The 21,316-nt window shown below is 38.7% G+C and overlaps 1 protein-coding gene across 2 annotated transcripts in view; it reads left to right on the top strand.

The window, feature by feature from the left end:
- The window catches only part of LOC132203977 (discoidin domain-containing receptor 2-like), a 64,452-nt gene that overhangs the window by 39,540 nt on the left and 3,596 nt on the right, over positions 1-21,316 (top strand). The window contains exons 4-14 of one of the 2 annotated variants that reach the window (XM_059632159.1): positions 511-658; positions 11,546-11,731; positions 12,756-12,889; positions 14,646-14,859; positions 14,917-15,075; positions 16,775-17,212; positions 18,128-18,375; positions 18,488-18,643; positions 19,361-19,638; positions 20,460-20,552; positions 21,104-21,245. In XM_059632159.1, the coding sequence (XP_059488142.1) occupies positions 511-658; positions 11,546-11,731; positions 12,756-12,889; positions 14,646-14,859; positions 14,917-15,075; positions 16,775-17,212; positions 18,128-18,375; positions 18,488-18,643; positions 19,361-19,638; positions 20,460-20,552; positions 21,104-21,245 (2,196 nt within the window). Of the gene's footprint in view, positions 1-510; positions 659-11,545; positions 11,732-12,755; positions 12,890-14,645; positions 14,860-14,916; positions 15,076-16,774; positions 17,213-18,124; positions 18,376-18,487; positions 18,644-19,360; positions 19,639-20,459; positions 20,553-21,103; positions 21,246-21,316 lie in introns of both variants that reach the window. The other variant, XM_059632158.1, reaches the window with a different exon arrangement.

Genomic DNA, 21,316 nt, shown 5'->3' with positions numbered 1-21,316 from the left:
CTTCCGCTCCCTTGTAACTGCGGCATGCACGTCTCAGGCCAGATTTAACAAATTAAAAAATTCCCCAGGAGAAATTAATGACGACCGTTTATTATTATTAAGCCTTGGCAGGGATTCTTCGGTGCGCAAACATTCGGCTGCTCGGAGACCCTGTCACTCTGCGGTCCGCAGATTTCCCTTGAGGTCTGCGCAAAGTTTCATCAGACTTTATGTTTTATGAGAATGCCACAAACAATGGAGCAACCTATAAATACACACATTGCAAAGGTCAACGTGTGCCCAGCAGCAGCCTCTTTGTGCATATGTGGTCAGCTCAGCCGGAATATGCCCCGAGCTTAAAATTTTTATCTCTCGTTCATCACACACACTTCACGGTGGCGCAAAATGAATTATGAATTGCGCCCTCGGGCAGTTTGACTGCGGAAAACCCCCCAAATTTCTCGCATGCTCTTTTATGGCTCCGGGAGAATGTTATTCGCGTTTTTAAATTATCGCCGTTCTGCTCCACAGGTGCTCCCTGGCAACACCAATACTTACATCACCAACAAGAACGAGCTGGAAGTGCCCTTTGTGGCTTCCAGGGTGCGTTTCATCCCCTTCAGTGAACATCCACGCACAGTCTGCATGCGTGTAGAGCTCTTCGGTTGCTCCTGGAACGGTGAGTGGTTTTTTTTTAATTTTTGAAAAATTGTTTTTCTTGCCATATTTTCAACATTATATATTTCTTCGTGTTTATCGTTCAAGGAAAATTTTTAAAAATAAAACTTTATTTTAGACAAAAATGCACAAGTGCTGAAAAAAATAAACATTAGAAGAATCATAATTAAGTTAATAGGGGTGTATTTAAAAAAAAAATATCAATACAAATAATTTTAACCCATTAAAATTAAATAATCTTCCAAAAATTAAACAATTCTGTGTCAAAATCTCGCATCAATGTATTAATGGATCTAGTTAGAAGAAGAAGAATTGAAAAACTTTATTCAGGGTGGAAGTTTAACCTCAAAATTTCTATTAATCGAACATTATGTAATCTAATCAGCCATCGAATGAGCCAATAACCGCTTAATTGTGCGGTTCTCCCGCTTCGGAATAATGCTTGAAGTTAATTCTCACTTTTACCCGCCTAATTACTAGCTGCGATTAATAATTTAGCAGGCACTCAGGTGCTTCATTTTTGCCGCTCCGGTTCTCTCTTTTGGCGGGGCGATAAAAATTCCAGCGCAGTTCTAGCGACGACGCGGCAAAGCCCTCTGCGCGCTATGGGGCGCAAATGTATAATGCACCATTTCATAATGGTGGAGCGCTAAATTATTAAATTTCATCAGGCATTATTACACTAGCATCGCGAACAACAAACGCGCAAAAGAACGGCAAAGCGAGGGTGCCCCGCTCTGGTGCGCGCGCGCGCACCGCGATGCAAAATTAACTTTTCATTTAGCATCAACACAAAAAAACTCTTCCCCCACCTTTATGGCATTATTAAAACACGATTCCATCACAACAGAACTTCGGATGGTGTTATCGTCCGAGCCATTCGTTCAAAAGAATGGCCGCGATGCTAATCAATTGGAGCGTATCAATATAATTATACTTCCGTCTGCCGCCATCCGTGTTTCCAATTTTCTGGCATTTGCATTTTCCCATGCAATCACTATAACTATTATTACTGACACTATTTCATATGTGTCGCGCACCCGTTCGCGGCGTGGTCAGTCTTTTGTGTGCGCCAAGTGTATTAAAATTCATATACGTGGCAGTTGAATTGCACTGATGGTTATTACACTCGCTGGAAATAGACACGATGAGCTGTAGCGATCGTGCTCAATCTACAAAGCTATATATTATTCCATATAAAAATGTGTTATCCTTCATTTAATTGAATGAAATGAACATTTATTTACTTTCTTGCTGCAAGTTAATTATTGTGATTCATAAGACAGTTCAATTGATGTTATGTTAACTGTATACTAGCTTACAAACTGAAAACCCACAGTTATAATTTCATTTAGTCTATAAAAGGTCGCAAGTAAATCATCCAAATTAAAAATAAATACTCATAATATAAAATTTAAATTTGTAAAATATTTTAAAACAAATAAGAAATAAAATTTATTTAAATTTATATTATGTTATTTCCTGATTGAATTATTCAGCTTTTAAAATTACAATATGTGTCCAATACGTAAATATACTAATTGATCATTATTATTATAAGTTTTGACACACCCCCGAAATAATATCACAAGTGTGAATGCCAATTTTTTTTTATAGTTTTGATCTTTTTTACTCGAAATTTAAGTGGAAGTTGATATTTTAGTGATGCAAATTGCAACAATTATAGTCATTCGTGTTTGAACAGACCGACTCAATGGAATTAACAAGTAACAAGATTAAATCTTGCGTCTGGTGAGAAACAAAGCGCAGTCCTATTTGTTTAAAAAGTCAAACGTCTGGCGTAGAATTACCGTCAGCTTGCGTAAAGTCGATTTAACGTGTGCCGTTTTCCGACAAGCGTCTGACCAAGCGGTCCGATAAGAATCGCACTGATCCGGCAGTGCAAATAAAAAAGCGCCAGAAGGAAACTTTCTTTTCGGCAACTTCTCCCGGAGATCATTTGATTGAGAAATTATTCTTGGCGCCTGCAGTTCGGATCTCGGATGCAATCACAGCCGGCAGCGGTCCAGATTATTGTAGCAGACGTCTCGGCGTGCGACGTGCCTCGAATTTTGTCGAGATTACGCACGCACCGGCCGAAACACACATTCTCGTCCGATTCCCTCAGGCAAACACGCCAGACTAATGACGGTCGAACGGTCTTGGCCAGGTCAAACAACGCCTCTTCTGCACCGCCAAACACCTCCGCGTGTTTGATTGTCTGCACCCCCACGAGGGTGGGATGATCCTGTCAAGGAAGCTGCAGCCAAGAAATGCTACTTTTCAACCCCCTATTGATTTTATACATAGAAAGTTTGACTTAAGCTTGACTCATTCTACATAACTCGGTTTTTTATTCCTAACCTTCATGCATAGATTTAAAAAAAATCCAGCAATTGAATATCTTTATTAAAACTTGGGAGTTTAGTTTAGATTTGCTTGCAACGTAGAATTGCGCAATCAGTTTTATTTTCCAATTCTAAGGAACACGGACTGCATGGCAAGGGTTCTAATTAATTAGCAGGAACGTGCGCTGCGCGTTGGCATAAAAAGAACCTTATTGTTAGAGTGGCCAAATGATTTGCCTACATTATTCTAGAACACGAATACACAAGCGTACGCGGCGCCAGCAGTGCTTATTATTCTGCTTCGAGGGTCCTTCAAACTTATTCTCCTCCACGGAACAATGTCTCAAGAGAGAGAGCACGCGGCGGCATCTTTTGCCAACCTGCCACTTAATCCAGACTCGCCGGCAGTTAATTTTTCCTGTCTTGCAGACTCTAACATTACAATATTAGGATGAAAAACAAAGGTTATTTTTCATAGTTGAAAACTTTGCAGCAAATTAATTATTTAAAATTAACATAGACCGTTCGGAAAAATTTCATTACAAGGTTAGTAAAATGTATAATTTTAATAAAAATCATTTTTTATTGTTAAAATTAAAATAATTTCTTTTTTTAATTCAGGCATTATCATAATCATACATTTCGCAGGTCATTATTTTTGTTTATTTGTTTAAATTGTTATATTTTTTTACCAGTTTCTTTCAACTAATCAAGTTTTTGGTTTATCTTGATCCATCTGAATGAAAACTGAAAACATATCAATTGTAGGAAGATTATCAAATTTATTTTTATATTAATTTTTTTCCTCCTTGATAGAGCCCATTCAAGTGGATAAATTTTATTGGTTAAAGTAGAATTTAGGACGCTCGAAAAACTCCATAATTTATAATAATGACGAAACGTTCTTTAATCAAGAGCGAATTTTCGCACCCGAAGCTAACAACCTTGACGTGCACAGCTGCTTTTTCGTAATTGAAACAAGTACCTTGGCGGGCTCTGTCGCAGCACGCTTGTTGTTAGAGCGACGCTTTTTGCTCCAAGTGACGCACGGTGTGTACTTTTGCGAGTGCACCGCGCCTTAATTGCGACATTAATATTCATTCAATGGTTGACTTGCGACGTCATTACGCCGCTCTAGTGCAATTATTCATAAAAGCCAGATTAGCTTTGTGCGTTGCTGGCAGGCGTGGCGCTCATTCCGGCGACAATTGTGCTGTATGAAACTCTAAATTTAATTTTCTCTTCTATTTACTAGGCTGATACAATTTTACTTGAGGTACCTCGCGAGGGCAGCAAGTTGTTCTTTCGACAGCGCTGAAACCCCCAAAACCCCCTAATTGTTTTCCCCAACTCTTTGAATATCTGCAGTAAAAAAAAATGTAATGTATTTCCTCGTTTAATTTTTTTTTTAACCTAAGAGGGAAATTCAATCCCTGAAAAGTTAAATTAACTAATATAAATCTAAATGAAATTAATGAAACCAGCAAAAATAATTATGTATCTCTTTTTTCCCCCATAATTAAATTTTCCGAGCTAAAAATAAAATATTCCGGTGCTCATTTTCTTTGATGGAGAATTTCCCGGTCCATCTGCTGGCTTACCAGGCAGCCTCTTGATGAAGCAATTTGGCATCTCTTTTGAGCGAACATTTGAATTGAATGGCAGACCAGTCAAATTGTACAGCAGCTCGGCGGAGAAAAAAGAAGACGAGCGGTGGTGGCGGCGGCGGCTCGACGGCAGAGTGAAATTTAATTACTAGCTAAGGGTCAGAGGCGAATGGAGAGCAAAGTAAATGTAGAGTTGCTGTTAATATAGCAGAATTCTGGCGTGTTGTGCATGAAGAGGCTGCACTTGAAAGGCCCTCGCACTCGGCCCAAACTTTTCATTCCGCGAAATGTAATTAATACATTCGCAAAATAAATATGGCCCTGCCTCAAGAGCATGCTGCCTCCGCCGGGCCGCCACAGCTGGAATTAATTAGTTTCTTTAATTAGCACACTTTGAACAACACAATGGCCCAGCCCGTGAGTTTGTAGCGCCAGGCCTAGTAATAATCACCGCGCGCCCTCCAGCTTTTTGATATTCGCCGCACTGCCTTGTTTCTTTTTCAACTGTCAAACTCAACCACATTGCCCCAATTTTTGGTTACTTCCCCTCTGGACCAAATTTAATAGTTTCTGATCAGGAAAATTGTTTTGAATTGGAATAAAAATTCTTTCAATTTAAATAAATCAATCCTTTGCTTGCAGTAGAATAATAAAATATGACAAAACAGCACCCATCAACGTAGCGAAAAACTCAAGATTTAAGATGAAAAACGGCCCACCACGGGCCACAAAGATCTTCTGCGCGTCCACTGCCAATATATGCAAAGTAGGAATCACGCTTGGATCCGGCCAAGGACCGCTGCATAAGCTTTCAGTCAAATCGTCAGCCTGTTTTTTTTTTTTTAAATATTATATTTAAATATCTTTTCTAAAAATATTAACTTACGGCAACTTTTACATTTTGTCCGCTTTTGCAATTTGAATAAATATAAATAACCGATGTCATCAAATATTGGGACATTGCAATCAATATGGTCATCGATGGAAACTGAAATTTCATTTATTGATTTGATATATTCATTAATTTGATCAATACCCTAGCACCAGTGAGGGCAAGGAAGCAAATTAGGCCGGTCGTTGTTACGGCACAAACAATTGTGTAAATTCCAAACAGAGCGTTGACCTTGCAATGGAAACTGATAACAAGTATTAAGTTTTATTGGGAAAAAGATTTTTAAGCTTACTTTTTAATTTTATTGAATAACAACATCCACTCGTCAAAGCTTATCTCAGGCTGTGTTTTGCAAAGAGGAGCAAAAAATGCTTTTTTCTTGGGTGAAAAATTATTTCGGGCCTCGTAAAATTTTGCTTTTAATAAATAGAGTTGATCGGCCACAAAGAAATGTGAAAAGAACATCAAACAATCCATAGCCACATTTTTTAGAGGGGTAAACAATGAATAGGCAGCATTAACAAAGAACACATAATACTCTAAAGTGGACAATCTGTCGAATCGGAATATGTCGTTTGTGATTTTAAAATCTTCGTCTGTTATTTGATTCAAATCTGAATTATTGCTCGCTAGTTTCTTAAAAGTACTATCACGAAAATCGCCAAAAACTTTCAATCCAATGAAGTTAAATAATAAACCAATTAAATTCAAAAATATAAAAACTCTTTTTACTTTTTTACATGTGCTATTTGCAATATTTTTTTGATCAATTATAAGTCGTGGATTTTTTAGTATCTCGTCGATTTCAATCAGCAAATTCAGAACTTTACCTTTGTTCCACAATAAATATATAGATTTTGCAAAAACTAAAAAATGATTTGCAAACGTAACTGTTGGAATGCACAAACTCGCAAGCGTGAAACTCGTCATATTCGTGATTAGCACAGACATAATTGCAATAAAATTAAATGTGAACAACGCAAGAGAACCAAACTCGACGATGGATGTCCATGTGTTTCTTCCATCGTCCTTTGAGTTTTGTGAAATCCAAAGTCCCGAGAAACAGTGAAACTTCAGAAGTAACCTTAAATGTTGATTAGTGCGGATACTTTGCATATTGATGTTAGTGGCGGCGTAACTTGAAGCAAACAGAGGGACTTCCTATGCATTTTGAATATTTTATGACGGCTGCTTAAAGAAATATGTATTAATATTTTAGCTATTGTCAATGCTATTTTGATGATTGAGTCAAGAAAACATATTGATTATATGAGTAATATAATGCGTAATATATTTTAATTCAATCATTGATATTGACAAGTACAATAAAATATGTAAATATCGCCCCCAACACCGAAGAGAAAAATTCAAGGCTGACTGTAAAGAAGGGTCCACCACGGGTGATGAAACTTCTTTGAAGTTCTATGGCGACCAAATTGAAATATGCCACAATATTTGGGTCTGTCTCCGTCCAAGGCCCATCACACAATGTGCTCAGTAATAAATCAGCCTGATAAATACATTTTTATTAAAGTAATTATAGAAATTTCATTTCTACTTACAACGTCTTTTAAGTTTTGGGCACTCTTGCACACATAAAAAACTTGTAAGAGGTAGGGGAAGCCCATCAAGAGCATTGATACTATAACAAGCGGCTCCGGAAACTAAAAATAAAAAAATCTTATAAAACTTATCTTAAGATTTCCAATCATATTATGGACCTTTGCAGCTGTGAATGCAATAAAGCACGTCAAAATAATTGAGAAAACGATCAGCAAAATCAAGTACCATCCAAACAAGTTATTTACTTCTTGGTTCAATCTGAATTGATATGAAAGAATGATTAATTGACAGCTCTTTGATGTTGAATTATTGTTTATACCTTTTAATTTTGTTGAACATAACAAACCACGTCCTATCAAATGTACCGGGCCGCTTAAAAAATATGCTGTCATTTCCACCTTGACACTCAATTTTCATAAGCGCCAAACATTTGTTTAAGAACGCCAATTCTTCCGCGGCAAAGGAGTGGAAAATGTGTACAAAACAGTCCATAAAAATATTTTTCAACAGTATGAACTGCATCGTCAGAAAATTAACGAAAAATACAAAACTATGCCATTTTGACCAATTTTTAGTAATAAACGGAACATTTGGAGTTTTTGAACCTGTTGTTAGATTATTTATTTCATTTTGGTGAACGGAAAATATTATGAAGGCAATCACATTTGGAATTATGCTAACAGTAATCAGAATCAATACTGTATTTCTGACTTGTTTAGAAATCTTTTTCACGAGTTCTGTTTGAAACCTTTTCAACGGCATAAATTGAATAATTTCATCAACTGAGTGCAAAAGTCTGATTAGATTTTTTCTATTTAGAATAAGGTAGCATGATTTAGCTAAAACTAATAAGTAAATAATTGAAAAGGCAATCGGCTGACACAAGTTTGCAACTTTAAAATCTAATGTATTAAATGTGAACAACTCGACCATAGCGAAATATACTGACAAAAGAAAGCCAATGACACTTAGCTCAAAAAATATCCACCCTTTTGAAATATTGGCTCTGTTTTTTGTGAGAGGCAAAACTAAACCCAACAGTTTGTTTAACTTCAAAATAAACTGCAGCTCTGAATATGCGCTGAAGCCCGTCATTTCTTCACAAAACACCAGTGAATAACACCAATTTCCTTAGAGGCTTTCTTAAATATGGGCTAGTATGATGTGAATAATTAATATCAAGCTATTATGTGCCTTTCCTTTGCTGACCGTATGTTATGGTCATTACAAAATTAATTATTCAAGCGGAAAACTGCTTCATTATAACTGAACGAGCATTATGAAATAAGTAAAAAAAGAGCGAAATATGGCTGAAAAAGCTCCCAGTTCAGAATAAAAAATGGTCCAAAGGTAAATTTAAAGCTCCTTCGAATATCCATTGTAAGCAAATAAAGTCCCGCTTCCAACGTTTCGTTCATCCAAGGTCCCTCAGACATTGTACCAATAAGTTGATTGGCCTGCTGTACGAAAATATGATTTGACTCCTAAATTAAAAACGTACAGATTTTTCAACTGCATGACCGCTTCGGTAAGCAACAGCCAAATTCATTACCCCGATAACAATCCAGTCTTGGTGGGTCTCGGCCAGTCTCAGGGTGTTGGCCGGTCTCGCGGTTTCGGCCGGTCTCGGTGGTTTTTAGGTCCATAAATTTAATGCTAATTTTTTAATTATTAAATAATTTTTCTTTAAATACATTTTAATTTTAATTAAATTAATTTTATTTATTCTCATGTCAATTTAATACAAATCTATCTCAATAATAGTTTCAGTTTATAATTCTGATTTATTAATAATTATTTAATTTTGCCTGCATTTATAAATTTCATTGAAAGTGAATGCATTAATTAAATGAACTTTAAAAGCAACAAAATAGATTTATTTTAGATTCTATACAATTAGGTCACTTATATTTAGGACACTTTTCATTTAAGACACATGAAATATAAAATTTGGGAATACTTTTTTAGGACTTTTGCTTTTACCACAATTAGAGAAATCAGTTTTAGGACAAATAACGGCGACTCGCTTCTATGAACGCTAGTTATTTATTTGGAGTAAAATCAAGAAATATGTGAAAACCGATCCAATGATAGTTGCGATAAAGTTTAGGTTGACCACAAAGAACGGCCCACCACGCACTTGGAAAGTTCGCTTGATGTCGAAAGCAAGGATATTCAAACCTGGCTCGATTTCCAGATTCTGCCATGGACCTGACGAAATCGTGTTTGCCAAAGAGTCGGCCTGCAATGCAAGTACATCATTTTGATGTATAGTTTGCTTAATTTTTTACTTACCGATGAAATAACTGCTTGGCCACTAAGACACGCAACACCAATGTGCACCATACAAACTACAGCTAATTGGGACATTCCTAAAATAACGTTTAAAGCAGGTACCTTAAATGCAGGAGATTAGGAAATCATTTATTTTTCGTTTGAAAATTACTTACTCTAGCTGCTAAGAAGGCAATGCTGCATAGAAAAATGATGCTGCAGCCAGAATTTGAAATTAAAATAGCTCCAAAGAAGTTGTTCCCCATTTGATGAAGCCTGCGTAATAAAATATTCAAGAATATTATAGTAAAAATTTAAAATTTGGTTTACCTTTTCAACAAGGCGTACATTTCTAAAAAGATCAACCAATTTTCATTTCTTCTTCTGAAAATGACCTTTCCTTTAGCGCGAATTTCCTTCTTGTATTGTTTAAATAAGAAGTTTAAAAAATCGAGTTGCTTTTTTACAAAATAATGAATAAAAAGCATAAGTCCGTCCATGAATACATTTTAATAGTAAACACTATACTGATTGCTCTTTGCAAGTTGTATACAATGTTTGCCCATAAAGTCCATTGAGTGGTGTTGCGAAGCCTATTGCCCTCGCTATTGTTGGCAGACAACGTAGCATTATTTTGAGAGACATACATTTTTAGACTAGTTCCACTAATTAAGAAAATTAAAACCATGCATATAACACAACCACAGGTCAATATAATCATGACTGTTAAAACTTTCTTAATTTTCCTGCACACGTTTTCAAATATAATTTCTTGCGATTTTTGATAAGTAGAGGACAGAGAAATTATATTTTCCACAAGTATCAGTATTTTCAATAGAGTTTTTTTTTTAATTATAAGAAAAATCGTCTTTGAGAAAATCAGAGTGTATATAGTGGCGATAAGCACTGGTTGTGACAGTGATAGTAGACTGAAGGTAAATTTTTCTTCAGCATACGCAAATAACAGAATGTTTATATTAACAAATACAAATAAAGCTATTAATAAATTAATCGTTTCCCAAGCAGTTGGTCTACTTAAATTTTTGTGAGTTTGATCATCAAAAGAATTTGGAACCCAATATCCAAATATATGATTTGTCTTGAAGAGAAAGGCAAGGCGGTGTCCTTTCGCCGTGACGGGCTGCATAATTCACTACTTCCGAATAACCCTTTTGAATATTGGACCGTGTTGGTATTGATCGAAATTCATGAATTAATAATGATTGCAAGTAAATGAAAACAAAATTGCTCAATTTCAAACACAATATATTAATATATAGTGATCGTGAAACTTTAAAACTCATTGTTTTAGTTCAAGTTGCATTTGAGTGAGGTAAAAATCTAAAGAAAACTTTTAAAATTCACATGAATTAAATCTAAAATTCAAGATTATTTTGAATTAAATCATTAATGTCTCACAAAATATCTTGCAGAAATAATTTTTAGGGGAGAAAAGTCACACTTTTAAAGACAGAATTCACCTTATTAAAACAAAAAAAATTAATAAAAATACAGAAATATCTGCAAGTAATTGCGTTGAAGTGTATATATTTTTATTTTCTAAACGAGCATTTACATTCAGGACTAGGCAGTGCCGTTATTCATTTTGCTAATGCACTCTCTCCAGTTTGGGCAATTTTATTGCTAGACATTGTGCGCGCAGGTAGATGAAGATGACATTAAAAGAATGACGCAGCGCCCTCCTGCTTTTATTATTCTCCACCCGTGCCGACTGTTTTGCACGTTTGCAGCGGTAAAATTTGTGCCCGCCTTTACGGCTGGTCATAATTTTGCCGAGCGGCGGTGCCATCAAATTGAATCTTCAAGTCAGTCAGTGCGACTCAAATATTCATGTTGACCCGAGCAAAGCAGCGAGCTCATTTATCCGACGAAAAGTGGAGCACGCGCGTCTCGTGTACATCCCAAGACTGTACTAAAAAGTCGGAATTATTTCAGTGCGGTTTCGTTCCCAACAGAGAACACCTCGTGTTGAAATGAAAATTGCACAACAACGTGAATTTTTCATGCCACAATACCATGTGAATTTGCATGCCAGTTTGTTCACACCGCGGAAACTGAATAAAATTAGATTCAATGTAATCCCGGGACTTTTTCATTTCCTCGGGGACCGCGCGTTTAATATCTTTGCAGGTCCAATTACTACCGCGACTCATGCGACAATTTCTCTCACTCTTCTGTTGCAGAGGGACTTTTGAGTTATTCGGCCAACAGAGCTGGATCGCACAGTTCGATCGATTCGGAGCCTGATCCTTTGGAAGATATCAGCTATGATGGGCAGATTGAGCGCAGGAGCATGTCTGGTGGGCTTGGTCAGCTTACGGACGGTCGATTTGGACCCGACGACCTCAACATTGACGACACTACTGATGGTGAGTGCCAAATATCAATTTTAGAGCTTGTGATAATACTTTAATCTTGTTTTCAATTATTTTTTGCGTGTGTATTATTATTTTATATAAAATTTTGCGATCTCGTCCTGATGAAAAGGTGAAAAGTCCAAGACTTGTAAAATTAAAAGAAAATATGAATCAAGGATAATGAATTTATAATAAATTCAGAGAACAAAAAGTATTTTCTGCAACTTTCGTGGCATTAAAAAGTGGCTGCACAATTTAAAGGCTTATTTCAAAGTTGCTTTCTTGCATATTTATGCACTCATAAATATTTATATCACCCCACGTCAGTTGGAATTTAAATGTCAAGTGTGCATGTTTCTTCCTCTACCATTTTGTACACTAGTCCCGCGTCTGGCCATATTTTTTCGGACGCCGACCGTAAACGAATAATGTCCAACGCGCACCCACCTTATTAAAAAAGAAAATGAAATGTAGTGAGCCATAACTCGGAGGAAGCTCGTTGCGTCCGCCAGCATGGCCGCCTGTCAAGCGGGCTTACCTGCTTATATATGAAGTCGGCCCCGAGCACCTGCCTGCACACTGCGTCCTACCCAGCATCCATCATATTCCCTGGGCTCCCTGCCCTGCCGATTAATGCATGTGAAATCCAGAATCGTCGACCACGACCGTTGAAATTCGACGCGAAAGACAAATGTTCTGCGCGCCTCTGTGTTTGTTAGTTTGCCAAGCAAATTACATAAACACGGGCTGGCAGACAAACTACCCCTGAGATCTGCCCGCGCCTGGCCTGCTCTAATTAAAATTTATTTGCCGCAGCGTGCATCCAAATATTAACGCCTGAGCTGCTGCCGCCGTTTCCCATTTAATTTTTCTTTTTAATTAGCGCACTCACTGCATGTGCACATTTCAAAGCGCCCAGACGACGATTCAGTTCAGAGTTTTCTAGTTTGTATTTAAAATTTTCTATGCTATCATTTCATAATTTCTATTAATTTTCTCTGCGATCGTGTCTAATGGTAATAATTCATTTTTTCAGCTTACAGATGGGTCGCCTGGCTTAATGACAGTCTAGCTGGGCATCCTCTGGAAATAACTTTCGAGTTTGATACTCTGCGCGAATTCACGGCTGTTCACTTGCACGCCAGCAACTCAGTGACTCGAGGTGTTCAGGTAAGCCTAAGAACATAACTTTGTTTTGTTTTTTTAATAATATATATCTATTGTTTTAATAAACAATTTTTAACATTTTTCTTCATTACATTCAAAAATTTTATTTATTTCTTTCTCAAGATCTTTTTTACCTACATTTAAAAAGGTTAGACAGATTAAATTGAGAACTAACAACGTCCCATAATATTAAATGACTTTAAATTGTTTTTTAATTTAGAAAAAAATCAGCAATAATCAACTCCTGAATTTAAATATCAATAGAATGAGGCGTTAAATGATGTTCAGGAAATAAATCTCATTGCTCCAGCACTCTCTGTCACTTCAACAATAGATGCCGTAGCGGCAAACACTAAATGAGATTTTAAATTTCTGGGAGTTATTTCCAACCACATCAGGCGCCGAAGCGCGAGGGAAATAATTTATTTTTCCATTTCCCGACCGAGCTGTCATTATGAATTTTATTTTCATTTTGTAGCCGTCTTTTAAAGCCCTAGAGACTGCGAAGGAAATAAACATCAGTGGGCACACAATGCCTCGCGTTGCATTGGGAACCATCACAGCCAAGATGGTTACTTTCGGTAAAAGCACTCAGACTTATAGCTGCGGGATGCAACAGCAGCTGGGGGGAGCTTTCTCCTCCGCGCCACTTGTGTGCCCAGTTTCTCTCTCTCTCTCTCTGCCCTCCAAAGAACAAAGTTCCGCACTCCAGATCAACTTTCTCAAAAAACAATCGTGTTTATTGATTCTAGAAGGTAGAGGGTATTTATCGTTGTTACCCTTCTCGTCGCTCCCTAGCGCGCCCCCTCTCTCTTTTTTCCATTCTCTCATTCCCTGTGATCACTGGGGAAAATTTGCAAATGACATCACCACGGCTGAATCAGAAACACTTAGGAGAGTTCGTTTTTCAGACAAAATACACGCAAGGGACTAACAAAGAAAATATTCAGGGGTATTTGTGCGATTGGAGAATCCATTCGAGTGGAAAAAGCATTTAAATTTTTTGTAAACACAAATAAAAACTTTCCTGTTTGTGGAGAAAAAATTTATGCAGAGAGCGAACTGTCTGAAGTTTTTTTTTCGATTGCTTCGGCAATCTGTCTCTCCCTTGAAAACATGTCTCTCGGTTGGGGGTTGCGAATAATTCTGATCAACAAATGGTTCGCAGTGCGAGAGCAGGCTTGATGACAACTTTCGACATTTCGCCGGGGTCCATTGTGGCCGCGATATTCAGTAGCGCGCCGGAACTATTTGTCTCTCTCGCCTTTTGGGTTACAAATACCTTTCGCGCGCCACACCGACGAGTGGGAGCATGAGAAATGCATTAGCCTATATAATTACAACCACAATACGGGTGACAAAAGGCTGCTTCAGTATCAACACGAGAGCAGATTTATTCGCTGTCGCATACAAAGGCTGCCGCGCGCCGACGATTCTCGTGATGAATAATCCCTCGCGTGAGAGTAGCGACGCAGCATTTCTGATCCCGCAGCAATTCTCTATATATTATATTTTACTCTTGACTGCAATTCTCACGCACAATTTTTGCGTGCTAGGGTGCCTCATTAAAAAAGAAAGATTTTTTCATGATATGCTCTCTTTGTTCTTGATGACAAAAGAAAATTTTGTTAAGTAAGATTTTTTATTTGATTTTATAATTTATGTGCAAAATATTATTTTTTTATAATTTGAAAGTGAAAATTTATTTATAATCCGTGGATTTTTAAATCAAATCGTCACTTTTGTGATATTCTTACAGATTTTTGCCCATGCCCTGATCTACTTTGGTCTGGACGGAGATCGATTCCAATCGAACGCTGTCCACGCATCGCCAAAGTTTCTCAACATGACCACAAATGACACTTCCCGCAACATCACGGTACCTCTGATGGGCCGTCTGGGTCGCTACGTCAAAGTCCAGCTCGTTTTTTCAGCACCTCTAATTCTCCTCAGCGAGATTTCCTTTGATTCAAGTATAAAAATTATTTGATAAAAATCATTTCTGATTCTAAAAAATGAATTTTTTTTAGCTCCCGTTGACTCGAACATAACCGAGGAGCTTCTGGAGGAGTTCTACGGCCAAGACAGCCAAGTGGACAACTCCGTCCACTTCCAGCAGAGCAACCTGAATCCCGACGTGCAGAAAAAGTCCGGCGAGACGACCCATGCGAGGAAGGAGGTCTCGCCTGGTATGTACAAAAAAAAGGATTAAAAATTCACACATTGTGACGTCGTAAAAATCACATTAATCCAAATCAAGCGTGCGGTCGGCCAAATCTCGGGCGTAATTACGAAACTTTGCGAACTATGGGGGTCGCCGGCTGGTGGGTGGTTGTAATGGTTGCGTGCGTTTCACGCGCAAAAACTATCATCAATCATTTAAATGAGCAAAATGACGCGTGTTCGTGGCGCCAGCCGGGGCCCGGGAGCCACAGGGATAATTTGATAAATTACATCGTCAGCTAGACAAGCACTCGGTAATTAACTGGTTGGCAGATCAAACACTCGTGATCCAGCTCAGGCCTAATCCCCCGATCATACCTGAGCTGACGTCCGGCCGTGTGCGGTCCCTTCGTATCTGGATCGCGCGACGCGCGGCCATTGTGTGTGTGTGTCTGTTAAAGTGCGCGTCTCCCGGGGGATCCGCAGGGGGCACACATACACGTGGTGTGCATATCGCTTTGTGTCGTGCAAGCCGTCAATGTGCATATCGCGCGTCGGCATTATAATTTGAAAGGCCAATTACCGTGAGCTTGCACCACCGCGTGCTGCTTGGATAAGCCCAGGGTGTGTGCACGGGACCGCCGCCTGTTTGACCTGCTGAGCCATGTGTGCTGACAAATTTGATCAAGGTTACGTTGGTTGCGCTGAAGTAACATATTGATTGACGTTGCTAATGAAAATGCGGTGGGCAGTATTCGAGACAAGACTTGGGCAACCTGCAGATATAAATTCTATATGAATTTTGAACTTTTACTTATATTTCAGAGCCAAAAGTTTATCCACGATTCAAATTTTAATTATTCAGATAACTAAAAAATCCTACTGTTCATATTCTCGTCTAACAGAACAACAATAAAATTGAATTTTATATGCTAATAAATTAGATCATATCTGATAAAAGAAATAGTAATTAATTTAAGTTCGAGTATGCAACTGTTTGAACACGTTCGTACTGCAGGTTGCATAGTGAAGTAAAGTAAAAAAATATAAATGGTAATCAACTTTTATAGGAAATGTGTTAGTTGTATTCAAAGCAAATAAAGCGATATTGTATATTTATTTACTTTATTAATTTTTGCTATTCGATAAAAAATTACATAATATTCTGACCCTGTACAAATTGATTACATAACGATAACGGTGTCTATTCTCAAGATATTGCGTCTTTGTGGCTTATTATATTCATTGTCTGAGTTACACAATATGGCTGTACAATAGCACTCTCAATCTCTAAATAGTCTCTTTGTATTCTTTCTTTCTTTCATGCAAGGCAATATTGAGCGCCAGAGGAGAGCCGCCGGTCGCAGACAAGAGGCTGTGCCTCCTTCATTTTCCATTCACTTTTGACGGCTTCATTTGGCTATTTATGATTTCACAGATCAAAATATTGCATACTCTTCAAACACGGTCCTTTTCATCGCTAAAATAAGAAAAAAGGGCGCTCTCTTTTGTGCGCCAAAGAAGGATTTCGGCCGAGCAGAATGACATCCTTCATATATCGTGAAGGAGTTGGTCTCTACCCTTGTCCGGCTCGCTCTCGAAAAAAGAATGAACTCGGGCGATAAAAGCTCTTTGCGTTCAATTTTGCGGAAAATCAGTATTTCGTTTGATTTATTCGCCTCCATCTCTCTCACCCCCCGTTTTTTCACCCTTGTGACTTTGCAGCGAGCAGCGCCCCAAGTGAACAGGCGTATATTGGACTCGTCACCGGTGTGCTCGCCGTCCTGGCCATCCTTCTCGGTTCGGCGGTGGGCCTCGTCATCAGGCGCACGCGCAAGAAGGACCTTTTGCACACCGCCCTGAAAGGACCCCTCCCTGACAAAAGGGCCACCATCAACATGCGGGACCTGCGCATGAGCATGAGTCTCACGCCGATCAGCAATGGTCTCATGTCCAACAACAGCAATACCAACCCCAACACGCTTGGTAAGAAAAACGGCACCCCAGGAGGACCTGGGGGTCTCTACGGACACGTGATGGGCGACGAGACAGACAGCGAGACCTCCTCTGTTTACCACGAGCCGTTCAAACTCCCTAACAGCAAGCAGGAGTATGGGTGCTTGTTGAAAAAGGACAATCTCAGCAAGTCTGGGGACTACACAGGTGAGTTTTTATTATTTATTCTTGAAAACAGGTCAATTAAAAGATATTTGATGAAACAAGGAAGAGGCAGATTTCTCGGAAAAATTTATATTTAATAATTATACTGTCATTTGCGAGGAAACTGAACAATTTTCTCTTGCTACCTTTTTAATTTGCAGCACTTTTAATTAGATTTATGACCTCGAGGCACCTCTGTAATTTACCTGCCCCTTTGTTCCACTCTGAAAGGGAACACAGGTTGAGTAATTAAGAAAGAATTTCTTTTCAAAAACACGCTTTTCATTAAAGAGAACAAAAATGTTCGTCCCATTATTTTTCATCCCTCTTTATGCTCATAATTCAATAAGAAGTAATGAATTCATTTTCTAAATCATGCTCAAAATACATTTCATAAAGAAAATTCATTTTAACTCGAGCTTGAAAATTAATTTTTCTTTTTACAATTTTCATTTAAAATATTGTTTGTACACCCATTGCCTATAATTATGTTTTGCACAGTACAACGCAAAGTTAACAACCGCGGTATTGCGTCCAATAATTTATTCCATTAATTTTCTTCACAAACGTCAGTTCAAAATTTAATCATTTGCATATTGTTTGCTACAACGAGTGTATCATACTCCGCAGGGGTAAATATTCATTTCAATTAGCGCTAATAAAATAATCCCTTTTGACATCCAACCTGGAAATGGAATTTCAATTATTAATGCGTTTGTTGTTTGCTTTTTAATATCGTGCCCCTTGTGCGCACAAGCTCCCTACCCTGATGTTCAAACGCGCCCTCGCGGCTCGATAGCAAATATTGAATAAATTTACAAGACAAAATTGAATATTTATAAAGAGAGAGTTCCAATAAAAAAAATTAATCGTGGTGATGAATACAATAAATATATTGCGTTTCCGCTTTGCCAGCAGATTTCACAAGCGTGAACAGTTTCCAAGAGGAAATCAAGTACTCGTCACAGTCCTTTTACTGCCTCACTCAACCCCTAAGGCCACCGACCAATTCAGCCACTTTCCCAGCCCCCACAAAGCAGACCCCCAGCAAACAAAAGACCCCTGGTACGCCCGCCTCAAGCAAGACTCTACAAGGCCCCGTCTCGGCGAATTTGGCTCCAACTGCGCCCCAGGAGAATTTCTACGCAGCCACTGATATTGTAAAGGTCGGTGAATGCAAATTTACTCCTTTATTTTACGCTCCTTTTGTTTTGTTAGCCCTTTAAAGTCCAAGATTTCTTGGATGGGTTTCTTAAATGGCATTACTTTTTGTCACAGACGGAGCGCAGGGAGCAACATTTTACGCCAGGACGATTCACGCCGCTTTTGCTACCTGAACAGACCCCAGCTGGCGCTCAAGAGAGCCCCGTGTTTGAATTTCCTAGGCACAGGCTGAGGCTTCTAGAGAAACTAGGTGAAGGAGCCTTTGGAATGGTAAAAATAATATTTATATCAATATTTAAATATATTAACTTTTTAACCTCAAAAATAAACATTTAAAAATTAATAATATGTAAGTTAGCCTTGCTAATTTTTTTTTAAATAAAAATTTGACTTATATTTTAAAATAAAACTAAAGATACCAAATTTTGGAATAGTTATGACGGTTTAATTGATTCATAAATAATTTAAAAAAATGTTTTTAAAAAATAAACAAGCATGTATACAAAATAAAAAATATTATACATAATATTTTTATCAATAATAATTCATTATGGTGGCAAATAATATCTATGATGTAAACAATAAGTTTCAAGATTATTTGAGTCAATCATTATTACTGTTATTTTACATCTGGATATACCGTACATAGGCGTACAACTAAAAAGTAGTTATACGATACCGTGACTGAGGGTAGCATAAAACAAACTGTGGAAGTGGTGGCACGCAGGCTCACACTCAAATGTTTGCACACTTTGCTATTCTTGTAACCCTGTTTGTTGCTCATAAAATCGTGCAACGGGAGACGCAGTGGCCTGTGTTTTCGCCACATTGGGCCCGTGTGCTAATCGATTTTCCGCTGCCTCAAACACGTTCGCTCCGTAAAAGGATAAAAAAAAATATATATAAAAAAGAAAAGGATTTTTCAATTCCCCGTGGTAATTTTACTTAATGCTAACCTTTTTCTTTTTCTTTTTCTTTTTTCCTCAGGTGCACCTTTGTGAAGCCGACGCAGTGCCCGAGTGCAGCGGCAAACGTCTAGTCATTGTCAAGTCTCTGTGGCGCGGCTGCCCCGAAAGCAGCAGGCAAGAATTCCTGCGGGAAAGCAGGCGGCTCGCATGGGCCCTTCGGGACCCCAATTTAGCTCGCGTTGTGTCGCTGTGCACCGCCGAGGAACCGCTGTGCTCCCTGATCGAGGCGCCGGAACTGGGAGATCTGCCGACTTTCCTCACAGAGGGATCCGAGCCCAACGCTCCACACCCCGTCAGGTAGGACAATAAATTTATTTTCGCACGAATTTCAGAACGGCAGTAAACATCTGGAACAACGAGAATGGAGCTTTTAATTTATTTCCGTCCCTCCGTCTGGAGACGCTTTTTTTAATTAAAAAGGAAGTAGCAAATCACAGAGAGTTCTTATTGATTTCCGCACTAGCACCCAGCACCGGCGGGCTGCTTTAAAATTCCAAGTTTGAGTGGCACACACACTCGCGCGGTCTTTGAAGTGGATACCAGAAATGGAGAAACTCAACAAAGAAGGGCCGTTTAATTAGTCTCACTGCGATTTAATCTGCACGCGCGCCTCGGCCGTGCAAGTGGAGCGAGAGCACTTTTTTGCGCTCTCCTTTGTCTGGAGCACTCAAGAGTCGCAGCCTCTCCTTATCTGCCTGAGATGTGAATGCGTGGCCGACTTGAGGAAAAAGGAGGGCCCTTTTCAAACCGTGTGGGTCTATTGATTAAAGCTGCGCGCCAGTGTGAGTGAAGTTGGAGTGGAGAGCCCAACAGACGGCAGGGATTAGCAGCCAGTTCTAAATGGATATATCGTGTCCCAACGCCCAGATTAACTTTTTACACATACGCAGCCAGCACTTCGGAGGAGCAGTTGACGATGACGGAATACACAATTCAACGCGGCCACCTCCACCGCTCTTTTTTAAATCTGCTTCTTATCCGCGTTTAAAATAAGTTAACCGTTTTTAAACACAGCATATATTTTTTCCCAATTATTAAAAAACTTATCAATATCTATTTCATTAATTTTTATTTAAAGATAAATTGATTATTTATTTTGTGGTTTATTTTTGTTTCAGCTATGGGTGTTTGATCTACTTTGCAACGCAAATCGCGTCTGGAATGAAATACCTAGAAAGCTTAGGAATCGTGCACCGAGACTTGGCAGCCAGGTAAGCAATCAGAACGGAAATTGCGAGTTTTATTTCTGTTTGTTTTTTCTTTCGCCTTTATTTCAATTCTAGTGGCAAAATGCTGCTAAGCGCTAGGGTTGTTCGCAGGTGCCCTTGTCGGCAAAATATCGTATTGGGAAAAATTGATAGCTTTTCCGCCCTCAGTCAGACGGCTTTTTATTATTCGCGACACGCGCCTGGCTCGAAAACGAATTGCTGTCAAAAACAAAGCGCCCTTAATAGAATGCATGTCACTTTCCACCCAAGCAGATGCAGCACGCCAAAGCTCTCCACCGTCGTCGCTTTCGCCCACGAATTCTCGTTAATTTTTCACGCTTTTGCAATATTAATTAACGCCAGCTAGAGAGGGTAAATGAAGGGCAGGGGAAGTGGCTGGCACGCCGCGTCGAAATTCATTACAAACTTTGTTGGTAATGGATTTTTCAAGTGATATACTTATTATTATCATCAAGGAACGTGGCGCTTTTTCATTAAATACGAATCACGATTTGAATAGCTTACTCACAATCGTTCTGTCGGTTTTATTGCAGGAATTGCTCAGTAGGGAGAGGCTACAGCATTAAAATTTCGGACCATGCGATGTTCTGCAATCGCTACGAGGCAGACTACTACGTCAGTGACACAAAAGCCAGACTTCCCATTCGCTGGATGGCATGGGAAAGTCTCCTTCTGGTAATTAATTATTTGCTATCCAACTTTCAAACTCCATTAATTTTAGTCGCCCTCTCCTAGAATTCACTTTT

This window comes from Neocloeon triangulifer, unplaced genomic scaffold, assembly GCF_031216515.1.
Source record: "Neocloeon triangulifer isolate White Clay Creek 2 clone unplaced genomic scaffold, ASM3121651v1 ptg000020l, whole genome shotgun sequence".
Classification (NCBI taxonomy): Eukaryota; Metazoa; Arthropoda; class Insecta; order Ephemeroptera; family Baetidae; genus Neocloeon; species Neocloeon triangulifer.
The sequence above is the reverse complement of the archived record's forward strand: the minus strand, read 5'-3'. Positions and strand labels throughout refer to the sequence as shown.